This window comes from Silurus aristotelis, assembly GCF_946808225.1.
Source record: "Silurus aristotelis genome assembly, chromosome: 8".
Classification (NCBI taxonomy): domain Eukaryota; kingdom Metazoa; phylum Chordata; class Actinopteri; order Siluriformes; family Siluridae; genus Silurus; species Silurus aristotelis.
Genome location: NC_139581.1, coordinates 19,763,287 through 19,781,112, shown reverse-complemented (window position 1 = coordinate 19,781,112; position 17,826 = coordinate 19,763,287). Strand labels below are relative to the sequence as shown.

At 41.6% G+C, this 17,826-nt stretch overlaps 1 protein-coding gene across 8 annotated transcripts in view; it reads right to left on the bottom strand.

The window, feature by feature from the left end:
- The window catches only part of igsf9ba (immunoglobulin superfamily, member 9Ba), a 79,037-nt gene that overhangs the window by 44,568 nt on the left and 16,643 nt on the right, over nucleotides 1–17,826 (bottom strand). For all 8 annotated transcript variants that reach the window (XM_083549371.1, XM_083549367.1, XM_083549369.1 and 5 more), the window contains exon 3: nucleotides 8,406–8,552. In XM_083549371.1, the coding sequence (XP_083405497.1) occupies nucleotides 8,406–8,552 (147 nt within the window). The remainder of the gene's footprint in view (nucleotides 1–8,405; nucleotides 8,553–17,826) is intronic.

Below are 17,826 nucleotides of genomic sequence, written 5' to 3'. Positions count from 1 at the left end.
TCCACTGTTGGAGCAATCATTAAAAAATGGAAGAAGCTAAACATGACTGTCAATCTCCCTCGGACTGGGGCTCCATGCAAGATCTCACCTCGTGGGGTCTCAATGATCCTGGAACTACACGGGAGGAGCTGGTCAATGACCTGAAAAGAGCTGGGACCACCGTTTCCAAGGTTACTGTTGGTAATACACTAAGACGTCATGGTTTGAAATCATGCATGGCATGAAAGGTTCCCCTGCTTAAACCAGCACATGTCCAGGCACGTCTTAAATTTGCCATTGACCATTTGGATGATCCAGAGGAGTCATGGGAGAAAGTCATGTGGTCAGATGAGACCAAAATAGAACTTTTTGGTCATAATTCCACTAAACATGTTTGGAGGAAGAAGAATGATGAGTACCATCCCAAGAACACCATCCCTACTGTGAAGCATGGGGGTGGTAGCATCATGGTTTGGGGGTGTTTTTCTGCACATGGGACAGGGCGACTGCACTGTATTAAGGAGAGGATGACCAGGGCCATGTATTGCGAGATTTTGGGGAACAACCTCCTTCCCTCAGTTAGAGCATTGAAGATGGGTCGAAGGCTGGGTCTTCCAACATGACAATGACCCGAAGCCTTCAGCCAGGATAACCAAGGAGTGGCTCTGTAAGAAGCATATCAAGGTTCTGGCGTGGCCTAGCCAGTCTCCAGACCTAAACCCAATAGAGAATCTTTGGAGGGAGCTCAAACTCTGTGTTTCTCAGTGACAGGCCAGAAACCTGACTGATCTAGAGAAGATCTGTGTGGAGGAGTGGGCCAAAATCCCTCCTGCAGTGTGTGCAAACCTGGTGAAAAACTACAGGAAACGTTTGACCTCTGTAATTGCAAACAAAGGCTACTGTACCAAATATTAACATTGACTTTCTCTGGTGTTGAAATACTTATTTGCAGCTGTATCATACAAATAAATAGTTAAAAAAAATCATACATTGTGATTTCTGGATTATTTTTTTTAGATTATATCTCTCACAGTGGACATGCACCTACGATGACAATTTCAGAGCCCTCCATGATTTCTAAGTGGAAGAACTTGCAAAATCAGGGTGTTCAAATACTTATTTTCCTCACTGTATATATATATATATATATATATATATATATATATATATATATATATATATATATATATATATATATATATATATATAATATGTAATGTCTGTCTGTCTGTCTGTCTGTCTGTCTGTCCAGTCCAGTCCAGTCCAGTCCACTCCAGTGTTCAGAACACTGCCACTGACATCTTCATTAGGTTTAAAGCAACTTTGTGTGGGGGACTCTCTCTTCACATCCCTGGTTTGGCTGTTTCCTTTTCTATGCATTGTAGTGTGCATGTGAGTGTGTGCGTGTGCGTGCGTGCGTGTGTGTGTGTGTGTGTGTGTGTGTGTGTGTGTGTGTGTGTGTGTGTGTGTGTGTGTCATTAGCTGGAGAAGAAAGAAATTGGGACAATGGTGTATGTAGAAAGTTGCAGATTAGCAACACTGCAGCAGGATGATGTTGATGCAGCTGCATTATACAAACCATACCTCTCTCTCTCTCTCTCTCTCTCTCTCTCTCTCTCTCTCTCTCTCTCTCTCTCTTCTCTCTCTCTCTCTCTCTTTCTCTCTCTCTCTCACACACACACACACACACAGTTTATCTTTTTCCTTATTCCCTCTCTCTCTATCTTACTCCCTTCCTTCCTCTCTCCCTCCCTCTCACACTTTTTCTCTCAGCAGAGAATGATAGGAATATTTATGTAGCTGTGAGCATAGCACATGTGCAGGATAAGCAGTCTTTGAGTTTTAAGAGGTGTAAACCTGCAAGTATGGCTATTTTAAACTTTAATTACACTGACCATGCCTAGCAGTGTTTTCTTATCCTTCAATTGTTATGCATTCTGGGAGTCATACTTCCCAGATGTTGCAAGATTAAAGCCTTGAGCATGTCTGCTAAATCATGCTCTTCAGTTTGTAAGCATATACATGCATGTTTTGTTAAATTGGGATGATAAGAAAAAAAATCTGCATCACACACACAATGAATTGCAGGTATCCCCTGTTCGGATTTAGTCATGAGCTGTGGCACAGGCGCTGCATAGCTTACTTGTTGCATTTGCTCAAATTTCTACAAATATGATGAATTCCAAGTAAGCTTTGTGGCATTTAGGTGCAATGCAGCAGCACTAGCGTATCAAACACTGAGTAAGGTCAGAGAAATCACATTGTAAAAGGGCCTTGTAACATAAAAAAACATTCCTTGCGTGTATGTAAGTGTACATACACAAGTGTGCAGTAAGTGCTATTGAGATTTTATGAACCATTTACTGTAAAGGTGAAGGGCGAGTGTGTGTGTGTGTGTGTGTGTGTGTGTGTGTGTGTGTGTGTGTGTGTGTGTGTGTGTGTGTGTGTATTAAAATTGTGTGTCCTTGTAAACTTTATGTGAGCGCTCACGTGTATGAGGTGAAGTGCGCATAGCACTGCACATGAGGGGTGTGTGTGTGGGTGTGTGTGTGTGGGTGTGTGTGTGTAAGTGAATTGTAATAGGACACAGCAAGAGAACGTAACCTAGCACACTGACCAACGTGGTAGAGGCTGAAAAGCAGGATCCAAGAGGAAACCATTAACATACATGCATATGTTCCTGCCTATATTGCCTGTGCAGGTGACATTTCACAGGATGGAAAAAACAATAAACTCCTTCAGCCAGTGCCAAGCACACACACACACACACACACACACACACACACACACACACACACACACACACACACACACAAGCACAATTTTCCCTTTAACCCTAAATGCTTGTGCGTCTCTGTGCATTGCACCAAAACCTATAGCCTATGCAGGGGTTTAAGCTAGCTATGAACAGTGAGCCCAATGTACACTTGGATAGGTCAGCGTTTAGAGTTTGGAATATTCATGAGCCTTGGCTCACATGTGTATTTTTAGTGAAACAAAATATCGAGCACGTACTAAGAGCTGACAGTTCGCCGCTAATTATAATGTTCCTGTGGATGGCACCTCAGCATCTGACAAGCAGAGGAAAGAAATACCAAGAGCTGCTAAGCGTAATGATAAATGAGTACAACTTAGCAATCAGATACAGCCAGTAAAGTCCCCATATTTGTGATCAAATTTCTGGCTCCGCGGCACAACGTAAACAAAGCTAGTGTTGAATGGTGGCTAAAATTATTTACTTTACTTCAAAAGAGAATAAACATTACAATAAATTAAAAAGAAAAATGTAGACTGTGATGTTTATGTTAATGTGCTCAATCTGCTAATTCCAATTAAACTTATAAACAATTATTTTGATTTATTTAATTGTTGTGCATTCTTGCTGCTTCTCTACTCACTATAGATGTCAGAATCGGAATCAGGTTTATTGGCCAAGTGGACAATCAATGAACCAATAGGAATTTGCTTCTAGCTGTTGAACCGAAATTCGTTGTGTATGTCAATGTATGTACAGCAAAAAGTAATTATTTGGGTTCTCTGTAGTCTTTCTGACCGTTTTCGATGTGAACATGAACCGAGTTGCGCCTCAGATACTGTAAATGTAAACAAACTATTGTAATGTAACAACCGATTTATTTAATCAATGTAATTTGTGCCTAATTAACTGATTGCTCAATTTAATCAATATAATAAAAGTTCCCTTTCAGAATTCGCTTTAGGAACGCGACTGCGCTCTCCATGCTCTGAGTAATGAGTCTAATCAGTCAAAATTGTATACAGGGCAGGACAGGAAGACAGGGTGACGTTACGACCAGGGAGTAAAAAGCGCACCTGGAAAAAAGACTGCTTCAGCTTCTGTTCTTTCATGAAGCGGTCTGTGTGAAATTTAATGTTTGTCTGTCTGTTTTGTCAACGAATGAAGGCATCCGAGAAAACAAAGCACACGTTTCGGCCGGGTTCACTTACAGATCTCGCAGAAGGTTTGGAGACAGGCTTGTCCCTTTCTCATTCCTACTTTGCTTAGTCCGACTCTCGTTCGGCTTCGGAGGCATCTCTTCCTCCGAGGGGGAGGGGGGGGGCCTGGGCTCGCGCTTAAATACACGATAGCAAGGAGCTCCTGGAGGTTGTGACACGTGCCGTTCAGAAGCTCTATATAGCTTGGCTGGCCGGTAAAAATAAAGCCCCTCCCTCGGGCAAGCTCGATGAGTGTTTTTTGCTCCCGGCGTCACAGCCTCTGTGTCGGGGATTGCCATTTTTCACCACGGTGTCCAGGTCCTGGGCACAGCCTTTCTCGTCCCGCCTCTTTAGCCCCAAGACCACGGTTTATTCCACCGTCTCTGGGCTTAGGGAGGCCACAGGTTGAAGAGTTTAGCACGCTATCTCTCCCCGGGTGTGGCATCTTCCCTAAAACCCCCGACATTACCCACCTAGCCCCTGCGCACTACCTCAGTGCTGGTGGGTAAGGCTTACGCCTCAGCAGGTCAGGCCGCTGGATGTTTGCACACCATGTCGATACTGCAGGCACACCAAGCTGACCTGCTGCAGGAGCTGGATCTGGGAGATCCCTTGGGCAGACAGTTTTCCCTACAGGCCACAAAGGAGACCGCTAAGGCCATCGGCCGGTCTACTGCCACCCTAATAGCCACTTCGTACCACCAAGTGCAGAGACAGAGCGTCGCGCATCTCGAGTGACTGATACACTAAAGGAAGTACCTGGCAGTCTCGATGGCTTTGCCAGTGGGTCCTGCACACTGTAGAGTGAGGCTATGCGATTCAGTTCGGGTCTCGCCCACCCCGGTTAAATGGGCTCTCTCTTATTTTGATGAGAAGCGAGCAGGCCCTGTGGCTGAGGTTGCGTCTTGACGCCTTTCCCCCTGTCCACCGAGGTGGTAGAGACCTTGCTCCAATCCAGAGCTTCCTTCACGTGGAGGTCGTATGCCGCAAGATAGCATCTGTTCATTGCATGGTGCTCTCGGCACCAGTTGGACCCGGTCCACTGCCCGGTTGGTTCAGTGCTGGAGTTTCTGCAGGAGCAGTTCGCAAAAAGATTGGCTCCATCCACCATTAAAGTCTACACGTCCGCTGTTTCGGCGTATCACTGTATTCCGCACCATTCCTGACGCATTTTCTCCGCGGCACCGCCCAGAGTGCCTGGTTGGGACCTAGCCGTAGTGTTCGAGGCTCTATCCAAGCCCCTCTTCAAGCCTTGGCCGAGACTTCGTGGAGGCACTTGTCCATCAAGACCGCTTTCTTACAGGCCCCTTTCTGTGGCCCCCTCTTTCCTGGGGTTTACTCCAGGCATGACCAGTGACTTTCTGCACCCTAGAGCGGGTTACGTCCCCAAGGTGCCCTCGGCCATCCCACAACCTGTCAGGCTCCAGGCATTTAACTCTCCTCCATTCCTGACCCCAGACCAGGAGAGGTTTAACCGGCTGTGCCGGGTCCGGGTGCTGGACTGTTAAGTCCACCATAAAAGTCCCTGGTGAAAGTCAGAACAACTTTTCATCTGCTACAGTCTACCCTCTGGTCTCCCCGCTTCATTAAGGGTGGCAGCCAACTCTAAGGCTTGATCCTCTGGAGTGTCCCTCAAAGAACTCTGTGACATACCTTTATTAGCTTTTAACAACCTCCTGGCACAGAGGTTAAACTAAACTGAACTTTAACTAAGCTTGAAACAGAAACAAAAGCTCCGGTGATCATTATAATTATTAGCTAATTTCTCTTTTTACTGTGGCTCGTACACGTCTAAAACTAACTATAAACAGCAAGCAGAATAAAGAAGCTTCTTTTGCATGTTGCACAGTCAGAATACAAAACCCACGGGTGTTAAAATTCATCAGCCTCATCAGCACATACACAAAGCCTACAGCACTTTTTTTTTCGATAGCATTAATATGAGACAGAGGGTCTTTTAAAATCGACCTTCAGGCAATGATTACGGAGTCATGAAGCATTATAGTTTATATTTTGTCCTAATGGATCATATTAAATTCATCACCTAATAAAATGACCAATCTTTGTGTGTGGAAGGGAAAGGCAGAATATTTTCAACAGAATTGTAGAAGGACAATAAATAATAAATCAGGCTGAATGGAAAGGATGGAATAATTTTCTTTTGTTTGTTTGTTTGTTTGTTTACCTCAACCACTGGAATGCATAGAGGGGGGTGTATCTTGTGTTTATCCGAATAGAGTGGCCAAAATCCAGAGATGGCTTATATGGCAGACAGGGAAAATATCACTGGCATGTAAAGCATTCTTTATCCTGTTAACCAGCATTTGCTTGCTGTTGAATCATTGTAAACCTTCTCTGACAGTGTTTTTTGTTGTTGTTGTTGTTTTTTTTCATTTCATATCTTGCCTTATTCTCATTCTAATTATCCAGCAGTATACAGTATTTGAAACTTTACTATAATATCTGAAGATAGGGCTCCATTTTTAGCAAAATAACTATTTATTGGACTACTGTGAGAGCATAATTAATGATTTAGTGGGATACACCATGTATTTACAGTGGTTACAGGGTTGGATTCACTTTATATATATGTGTAGTTTTAAAGTCCACACAAAATAAACATACACCATGAATACACAATGGATGGGTTACCAGTACATCGTAGACTATCAATATCACATTCACTCCCTCATGTGCCCTAAGCTGAGTACATAGACATGTCACCCACTGATAACAGTTTCCAGCTGCCAGGCAAGTATTAATATTGCTTTACACACATGGCCAGACATTTATCCTGATAAGCTCTAAAATTCAAATACATAGCTTAATTAAGTATTGTCTTATATCCCACCACAGTATTACTAAATGCTTAATTGGTCAGAATGTTTCGCTTCAATTCTAGAACATCACAGCTTTGACAGCATTTTTATATTTACAGTTAAGCTTTTGCAGAGATCTGTACAGTAAACTAGTCACATAAAAAGATTTCATAAATATGTGTAATTTTTTATACGGTGCAGCTTTCTTTAATGAAGAAGAACATTTTTGAAAAAGTCTTCAGTGTGCCTGGTTTAAATGTCAGAACTAAAAATTGTAAGTTTGTGTTTTGATAAGCGAAACTAACTTCTATAGAGGATATTTCAGGACAGTAAATATAATGTAGAATTAAGGCTTTCTTAAATTAGTAAAAAAAAAAAAAAAACTGTAATTATTGGCACAAAAAGCTGTAAATGTTACAATTGTATTAACTGTGCTATAAAAGCAATAAAACTTTATGATGCGCTGTTATTGCTGTAATTAGGAGCTTCATGTAAGCCTGCAACACACTGCTGATTTATTATTGATTATTTTATGTAATAAACCCTGTCTTGTATTGTTCCTTGTATATTTATTTATTATGTGGTGATGTTTAAGAATGTTTTTGTAAAGAAAAGCTGTCAAAAGTAAGGTTCAGGACTACAGGTATTTCTGACATTCCAGCATAAATGATTATGATGCCCAAATAATTAGATTTTTCACATAGGTATGCATAAATATTACTTTCTTTTACCTTGTCTAATATACATAGAAAGTATAAGCCTACAAATAAATGCCTATCCTGGTGTGTATGAGCTTCTTAAGGTGGTAGTAATAAACCCCCAATACATGCTCATAAGATATATCTACCTACACACACACACACAAACACACACACACACACACACACACACACACACACACACACACACACACACACCAACTCAGCAATCTGAGTTTATCAAATCTCAAGAACAGAACAAGGCAGCACATTAAGCAAGCTTGAGGCAACATCCTGGAAAGCTCTGATCTGTTAAAAATAGTAAAGGCACACCAAGGTGTGCGGCTTATTTCCAACAATGAGTGAGTGAGTTCAGTCTATTCTGCTCCTTGGCTGCTCATTTGGAATTGATTTCATGTTATTTGGTTCCCAAAAGGATCAGAATAGTATCTGCATGAAACACAAGCAGCCTGAGAAAAAGGCAAGAAACGCAAATGAGCATATTTTGTTCCAGTGCCGTCATTTCGGCTTGTGAAGCCTCTGAATGAGCAGCGTTGCCGGATTTGACGGAATCCAATCAGTCAGTCTATTTTCAAACATTCTCTATTGCAAACCTGCCAAAAACCTCGCCTGCATTTTAAACACGAGCTTCAATATGTCCGCTGGGAAAAAATAACAGGCAGGGTAATCAGTCAGATACAACAAAATCGAAACTGTACGTTTCACACATTCCTTTTTGCCAGAGCACACGGTTACATACTTTAAACTAATTTTATATGTATTTTAGATGGATGAATTAGTGACAAGATCATTAGGCATAAAAAAAAAAGAAAAGCTCATTCATTCCTGTATCGTGAGCTTGCTAAATGGACATGAGTCAAAGAAACAGCTAATGTGCTGTGTATTCTCTAGACTGTAAAAGGATCTCTCGCGGTTGCAGATGTGTGTAACTAACCGTTGACTGTGAGATGGACCCAGCTGCCATTGTGGAAGGTGTCGTACTGCTGTTCCAGCATGAGAACCTTGCACTCGTACCAGCCCTGGTCCTCCGAGCGCACCTGATCGATCTGCAGAGACGCCTTGCCATGTAGGCTCGTCCTACCTGCAGAGGATATGGACCAAAACATAGTATCATGTAAAACATTTATATTTATCACTCTGTCACAAGAAACCAACCAGAGATCAACATAAATCAAATCAAAATAAAGACTTTGGGATTAACAGTAATCACCCGCTTTACCGTGTCATTGCATTTATGTAAGTAGACAAACAAACATACATACAGACAGACAGACAGACAGACAGACTGTAGATAGATAGATATATAGATGGACACCTGCTAACAAGGTTTTATGTACTTTTGATCATCCAATTCCGAATTTAGTCGCTATTCTTTTGGAAAGATGAGTGTGAAATCTTTACTGATTTAGGGCAGGTAGTGATGTAGAGTCAGGAGGGCTGGGGTACAGTCAGCATTACAGTTCATCTCAAAGGTATTTAATAAGGTTGAAGTCATGAGCTCTATAGCAGGCCACTGAAGAGCTTCCACTCCAACCCATTGGTACTGAATTTGCAAAGCTGCATTGTCATGGTGGAACAAGCATCCAAAGTCATCCTGACGAGAACTATAACTATAGTATTACGTTAACGTTATTAAAACGTGTGGAAGAAAAGCACAGCTGGAATGTAGAATCTGGAACAGCGATGTGTGCAATGTCAGTATTAAATCCTCACTAAGTGCACTTACCTCAACTATGTATATGGCTCTATGAAAACAATCCACTAGATTTTATCATAGTGTCTCTTACAAACATCTTGTACAGTTGGACCAAAGACGCTGATTGGTACAAGGATGTATATGCACACTTCTTCTTCTTCTTCTTCTTCTTCTTTCGGCTGCTCCCATTAGGGGTCACCACAGCGGATTATCCGTCTCCATACCACCCTGTCCTTTACATCTGTCTCTTTCACACCAACTACCTGCATGTCTTCCCCCACCACATCCATGAACCTCCTCCTTGGCCTTCCTCTTTTCCTCCTACCTGGTGGCTCCATCCTCAGCATTCTTCTACCAATATAATTCATGTCCCTCCTTTGCACATGTCCAAACCATCTCAATCTCGCCTCCCTCACCTTGTCACCAAAACATCCTACATGCGCTGTCCCTCTAATAAACTCATTTCTAATCTTGTCCATCCTCGTCACTCCCAACGAAAACCTCAACATCTTCAGCTCTGCCACCTCCAGCTCCACCTCCTGTCTTTTACTCAATGCCACTGTCTCTAATCCATACAACATTGCAGGTCTCACCACAGTCCTATAAACTTTCCCTTTCATTCTTGCAGATACCACAAATCACTCCTGTCACTCTTCTCCACCCACTCCACCCTGCCTGCACTTTTTTCTTTACTTCTCTAACACACTCTTCATTACTTTGCACTGTTGACCCCAGGTACCTGAACTCCTCCACCTTTTCCAGCTCTTCTCCCTGCAACCGCATCACTCCACTGCCCTCCCTCTCATTCACACACATGTACTCTGTCTTACTCCTACTGACTCTCATTCCCCTTCTCTCCAATGCATATCTCCACCTCTCCAGTCTCTTCTCAACCTGCTCCCTACTCTCACCACAAATGACAATATCATCCGCAAACATCATAGTCCAGGGAGACTCCTGTCTGACCTCGTCCGTCAACCTGTCCATCACCACTGCAAACAGGAAAGGGCTCAGGGCCGATCCTTGATGCAGTCCAACCTTCACCCTGAACCAGTCTGTCGTACCTACTGCACACATCACTGCCGTCACACTGTCCTCATACATGTCCTGCACCACCCTCACATACTTCTCTGACACACCTGACTTCCTCATACAATACCACAACTCCTCTCTTGGCACTCTGTCGTACACTTTCTCTAAATCCACAAATACACAATGCAATTCCTTCTGTCCTTCTCTATACTTCTCCATCAACATCCTCAAAGCAAATAAGGCATCTGTGGTGCTCTTTCTCGGCATGAAACCATACTGTTGCTCACAGATTGTCACCTCTTCTCTCAGCCTGGCTTCCACTACTCTTTCCCATAACTTCATGGTGTGACTGATCAACTTAATTCCCCTGTAGTTACTGCAAGACTGCACATCTCCTTTATGCTTAAAGATCGGTACCAGCACACTTCTTCTCCATTGCTCAGGCATCTTCTCACCTTCCAAAATCCTGTTAAACAACCTGGTCAAAAACTCCACTGCCATCTCTCCTAAACATCTCCATGCTTCTACCGGTATGTCATCTGGTCCAACCGACTTTCCACTCTTCATCCTCTTAATCGCTGCTCTCACTTCCTCCTTACTAATCCTATCTACATCCTACTTCACCAACTCCACATTGTCCAACCTTCTCTCCCTCTGATTTTCCTCATTCATCAGCTGCTCAAAATACTCCCTCCACCTTCTCAACACACTCTCCTCACTAGTCAACACATTTCCCTCTCCATCCTTTACTGCTCTAACTTGCAGTACATCCTTCCCAGCTCGGTCCCTCTGCCTGGCCAATCGGTATAAATCCTTTTCTCCTTCCTTAGTGTCCAACCTCTCATACAGCTCCTCATATGCCTTTTCCTTGGCTTTCGCCACATCCCTCTTCACCTGCTGCCGCATCTCCTTGTACTCCTGCCTACTTTCCTCATCACTCTGTCTATCCCACTTCTGTTTTGCCAACGTCTTTCTCCTTATGCTCTCCTGCACTTCCTTATTCCACCACCACGTCTCCTTGTCTTGCTTTCTATTTCCAGATGTCACACCAAGTACTTTTCTAGCTGCCTCCCTCATCACTCCTGCAGTAGTTGCCCAATCATCCAACACCTCTTCAACACCACCGAGCCCCTGTCTGACCTCCTCCCTGAATCTCACACTACACTCTTCCTCCTTAAGTTTACACCATATTATTCTTCTTTCAGTCCTCACTCTCCTCCTCTTCTTCTTCACCTCCAAAACCATCCTACAGACCACCATCCGATGCTGTCTAGCTACACTGTCCCCTGCCAACAACTTACAGTCTCCAATCTCCTTCAGGATGCATCTCCTGCATAGCACATAGTCCACCTGTGTGCACCTTCCTCCACTCTTATACATCACCCTATGATCCTCCTTCTTCTTAAAATAAGTGTTCACCACTGCCATTTCCATCCTTTTAGCAAAATCTACCACCATTTGCCCTTCCACATTCCTCTCCTTAAAACCATACCTACCCATCACCTCCTCATCACCTCTGTTCCCTTCACCTACATGCCCATTAAAGTCTGCCCCAATCACCAATCATTCTTTCCTAGGTACACCATCTACCACTTCATCTAATTCACTCCAGAATTTTTCCTTCTCCTCCATCTCACAGCCAACTTGTGGAGCATAGGCACTGATGACATTTATCATCATCCCTTCAACTTCCACCTTCACGATCATCACCCTATCAGAAACTCTCTTCACCTCCACTACACTCTTACTGTACTCTTCCTTTAGAATCACCCCTACACCATTTCTCTTTCCATCCACACCATGATAAAACAGTTTAAATCCACCTCCAACGTTCCTGGACTTACTCCCTTTCCACTTAGTCTCCTGAACACACAGCATATCTACCTTTCTCCTCTCCATCATATCAGCTACCTCTCTCCCTTTACCAGTCATAGTACCAACATTTAAAGTACCAACCCGAACCTCTACTCTCCTACACTGCTCCTTTCCCTGCCGTCTCTGTAGACGTCTTCGTCCTCTCCTTCTCCTCCTTCGGCCAACAGTAGCCCAATTTCCACCGGTACCCTGTCGGCTAACGATACCTGTGGCGGTCGTTGTTAACCCGGGCCTCGTCCGATCCGGTATGAAATTCTCATTTGTGATCCGCATATTTGATTTGGCACATGTTTTTACGCTGGATGCCCTTCCTAACGCAACCCTTCCCATTTACCCGGGCTTGGAACCGGCACTAAGAGTGCACTGGCTTGTGCATCCATAATGGCTGGGTTGATGTATATGCACACTACATGTCCAATATTATATAGGCCAGCCCAGTCTCACGGCATTTCGTATATTCATCTATCTATCTAGTCATCGAAACCATTGATTCGTGTTCATAGACACAAATGTCCCTCTTTTTCATGTCACTGAGGACGACTTTCTATGTAATGTATTTCAATAGGAAGCATTTTCAGTGCCTCAAAGCAAAGTTTTCATTCTGCCACTGGATACCACAGACGGTGTATTGTTATTTTTTTTGTTTGTTATTGATTTTTTTAATCTTCAAGCACTATTACTCAACATCAGCAGGACATTTTATCCTTGTTTTTATTGCTTTATATTCGGTAAGTTACTCGCTATTATAAACCATCGTCAGTGGTTCCTTCCAGTCAAAACACATATACAAAATATATTCTCCATGTTAATTAAGGAGACTGCATTAATTAGAGACACACACATTTATTACAGTATAACCCTAACCCTTACCCTAGCCCTAACCGTATATATTAAAAAAAACATTACCTTTGGCATTTCTGTCAGCGTCACTCATGATCCTCTGCCTCCGTTGATATGGAGACGGAGCCAGGCGGAGAAAGGAAAAAAAGGGAAATTCGTGTCTATGAACACGAATCAGTAGATTAAAGTTTGTGACTATATCACGAAATGCCAAGAGACTTCGTTGTGGATGCACATGATTGTCTAGGTTGTCTTTTGATCACTAACTGAGGGGCAAATGTTTTTCAGCCTGCTAATGCACAATGCAAGATCCAAAAAGCGACATTTGCCATAGGTGGTTTAAAAGGCCCCAAGAGTCTTGTACAGAACTTGAACTCACTGAACACCTTGGGATAGAATTGGAACACTGACTGCACACCAGTGCCTGACTTTAATATTCACAATGGGCACAAATCCACATTGCCACACAAAAAGTAAAGGCTGTTTTAGGAGAACAGAGAACTCCATATTAAGGCTCATGGTATTGGACTGAGATGTTCAACAAACACATATGTGTGTCCACATACTCTTAGCCAAATAATGTATGAATATTTCTAAAAACTAAAAAATGCCACACTATATAAGTACTTGCATTAATTGATATTAACCACAGCATGCTATTGCATAACTGTATACGTTTAAATGTAGAGTACGTACAATAAATAAAACAATGCTGTGTATCTCAGAACCCGTGTTACACATTCATTAGCAAGATGTGTATAAATATATAGTGTAAATGATAAATTTTCTTATACATAGCATTCTGACTGTAATGGGAGTCATGTCATGGTAACCAAGTGAAATACCATCTCTCATCTTTACGGTGGAAGACTTTGCTTGAGATTGAACATTGGCATATTGACGGTGTGGCTAGTCTTCATGCTTCACAGCACTGGTGTATCGACCAGTAGGTATCATAGCCCTGGGATCACAAGCAGCACCTAAGAGAGGAAACTGCAGGTTTCCAGAGCAGGAAATCAATATGCCACAGGGAAACAGGGGCTGCAGTCTTGCAGTAAAAGAGATTTTAAAAATACAAAAAATAATAAAGCTTTGGAGAAACACATCTATTTTTGCACAGGCTGATAAAGTGCTGATTAGAGGAGTCATCAGCACCAAGGTTAGAGAGCAAATCAATGCTCTTTTGGCAAATGAAAAAGATCTCAGCCCCTACTTGGGAAACACATTTCTTATCATCCAGATTGTTAACTACACCTGGATTGCTCTCTGCGTGTCTTGAATTGGTGCATCATAAAGTCATTTTTCAGTACCTGCTTATTGTTTAATGCAGGTTAAGGAGCAGGAGCCAAGCTTTTTAGCGGCTTAATGAACATAATCTATGTGTCAGCACTTAGGAATTAGAAATAGATTTGTGATTGCTATGCAGCTGTTTAGGGACTATAGCACAACGGTCTCCTTGGAGCAAAAGCGATCTCTCTTTATACAGTATCTGAAGATCACTTCCGCAGGAAGCTGTGGGTAAATTACATTAAACATGCTGTGCTAGTCGCTGAATGGTTTGTTTCCAGTTTGCTGAACCAATTAACTCTAATACTCAAGCTCACATTACACAAAAGATCATTTAAGTTAAAGCAGTTTCTTACATCTTAAATGTGACTGGCACAGTACTAATCCTAGCAGGTGTTTAACTTGCCAAACTCGACAAAATGTAAATAGGAACCTACTGTGTGTGTGGTAATGAATAAAAAAAAAAAACACATCTGACCACAAGTGGCATTTCCTCAGGGATTAAACTGGAGGAAAGCTCAAGGGAAAGAAAGTAGGACTCCCTCACCTTTAGTTCATGGCAACAACAAGCAGAGCACAGCTCTTCTACTAAAATTTTAATGAAAATACATTGTAGTGATAGTAATAATGACTATATTTTAAGTCATATATATGTTTTTATTTATTCACACTGATGTTAGCCTCCATTCAATGCAGTTGTTTATACATTAATACTGAACATGCATAAAAATCAATATTCAGACCGCAAACAAAATTGTAAACTAGCTTTATTCCAGGAATTGTACATGCAGGTTGAACTCTCCTGGGGGTAAAAAAAAACATTAAAAAAAGCTACATCAAAAAATCTTCTAAACCAGTGAACTAGGCACAGGCCTTTAAGATTTAGGAAGCTGCAAAGTCAGACACACCAAAACGGTGCTTTTATTAGTCGTATCACTCTTATTAGATTCTTATTAGTCAAAGGTCCATAAACCTGTACGAAACACTTAAGAATCTGGCTGCACATTAACAATAAAGATCACAAGTCAAAAGAAAAAGAAAAATATCATCACACCTTCAAATTAAGTGTTACTGATGACACTCAATTTTGTGCATCTATAGCTGGGGGCTTGTTATTGTCAGGGATCCACCAGCCACGCCTTCTCCTAACCCTCATATCCACCCTAGCAGCTCACCTGATTACTAATCATCACCACCTGGGTCACATCAGTCACCACCATATATAAACCCCAGTCGTTCACAGTCTCACCGTCCGTTCTACAGCTTAGGCCTACGAACATTGTGGACTCTCTCACCCTTTGTGTTTACATCACGCTTCATGTGTGTTGGACGTTTCTTTTGTTTTCTGTATTTCTTTTGTGTTTTAGTTCATGCCTGCGTGTTGTTCTGCTTTGCTCTTTCATTTCTTGAGTGACTTAAGTAAACACGTTTCTTGTACATTCAACCTCCGGTTTCCTGCGAGTTCTTGTGCCTGACAGTTATCTCATAATCTACAATCACATGCTTTTTTTATGCTGAATAACAAAGGTTTAAGGCTGTTTTTTTTTTTTTATAAATTGTGATATTTAGAACTACAACTGCATACAAGACTTGTTAGAATTTTATATATGTGTACAATTTTAATAGTCAATTTCTCTTTCATTTTTTGTTGCACTGGATTTTATTTAACAGCCAAAAATGCTGTTGGCTTGAGTCCACATTTCTGTTCCCCTGTGTTAATACTGACCCAACTCACCATAAATATTTAAAGTAAAATATGTTGAATTTACAGGCCTTATCGTATTACATACATATTTCTGCCAGACGGAAATCAGATGATCATTTGTTATCATTTTCATTCCAGTATAGGAATTAGATTTGTAGGCCCTCAACACGAAAACATATCTACTGTTTTAATTAGATTTCCATCCTTTTTATAAAAAAAAATCTTTTTCTCCATGTTTTGTTGTAAATAATTTGTATTGTTATTGGGAAGTTATTGGAAGTTAAAAAAATTGCTTTTATCTGTGTGTGTGTGTGTGTGTGTGTGTGTGTGCACAACATAAATTATTCTCTGTATAATGTGTATGCTGAGGTAAAAAAAAGGCAATATTTGTTTCTTAAAAAAATTTTTTTATATTGTAAAGAAGTATACCTTCAGAAATCCTCAGAAAATAACATCAATTCTCATATAGACCTGAATAGGTGAATCAGATTCCATTGGAAAATCCTGTAGAAGTGATCCAACAACATTAACTATTTATTTATTTGTTCTATAAGACCATAAAATCATGAAACAAATTGCAATTACAATTGTTTTTTCTTATTGGAATCCTTTAGAATTTTTTTACTTCTAGTTTTAATGTTTATTTCAATGACAGGGAAACCACCTGGACAAATGTAACAAAATAAAGCCTGTTTAGAAACAATGAAAGAGATCTGTTGTAGTTTTGCTTGAACTCAACCTTATTTTTTTCTAGCTTTGTTAATATAAGTTATGCCATCTCTATTACTCACCTTTTGCCTTCTTTTTTTATATCACATATGTCTCTATTGACATCTAACTGGTTTTCCACTCCCTGTGGATGTTTTACTTTCCACATCCTCTTCCTGTTAAAACTGGAAGGCAGCATGCATTGCTTGTCTGATCTAAGTAAAAATTATTCGCTTAAGGTTGCTTTCACTAATAACTGTTCAGAAAGAGTTTATTCTTCTATTAAAACCACGCTTCATGCACTGTTTTGGCAAAGCAACAGTTGGAAGGCGAAGAAAACATTTATTCGAAGCGATTACCAATAGATCCTGAGGGATTTTCAGTGTTTTTCCTAAAATGCTTTAAATGATGGGGGGAGCGGTGGCTCCAGCGGTTAAGGCGCTGGGTTGCCGATCGGACGGTCTGGGGTTCGAGCCCCGGTATCGCCAAGCTGCCACTCTTGGGCCCTTGAGCAAGGCCCTTAACCCTCTATGCTCCGGGGGTCCCTTACGAGGGAAATATCAAGGTCCGTGACGTCGGAGTGACGTGGGGCCGCCTTCCCGTGGGCTCACCACCTGCAGGAGGGACCGTAAGGGACGGTGCTGTGAGGATTGGGCAGCAGTCGAAGGCGGGAGCCTGCTTAGACTGCTGCCCCCGCGACCCGAATTACGGATAAGCGGGAGAAAATGAATGAATGAATGAATGAATGAATGCTTTAAATGATGAAAATAAAAATCCATGTGCACAAAGAGCAAATGTTTGTCTGATAAACAATTTTTTTTTCCCTGAGACTAGTAGATTATCATGTACGCAGTAAATGCATGATAGCGAAAGCAGGTACAAGTGCTGGCTAAGATTGTTTTATCTAATAAATAGGCAAACAGATCCAAATTGTTAGGGAACATTGTGAAGGATAAACAGGCAAATGTCAAGCGATTAGCAAACAAGAACAACAACAGGGAAAAACCATGGACAAAAAAATATGAAACAGAATCATGAACAAAATGACTCAGTAATTAATAGTGAAACTGAGGGAGTTACTTCACAAATACCGAACACACACATTGAGCATGCATTTTTCACTGTCGTGACTGGAGGGGGGGTGGGGGATCTCTGACAGACATTGTGATGCAATACACGTGTACTATTTGTACACCTGCAAAAAGAAATAAT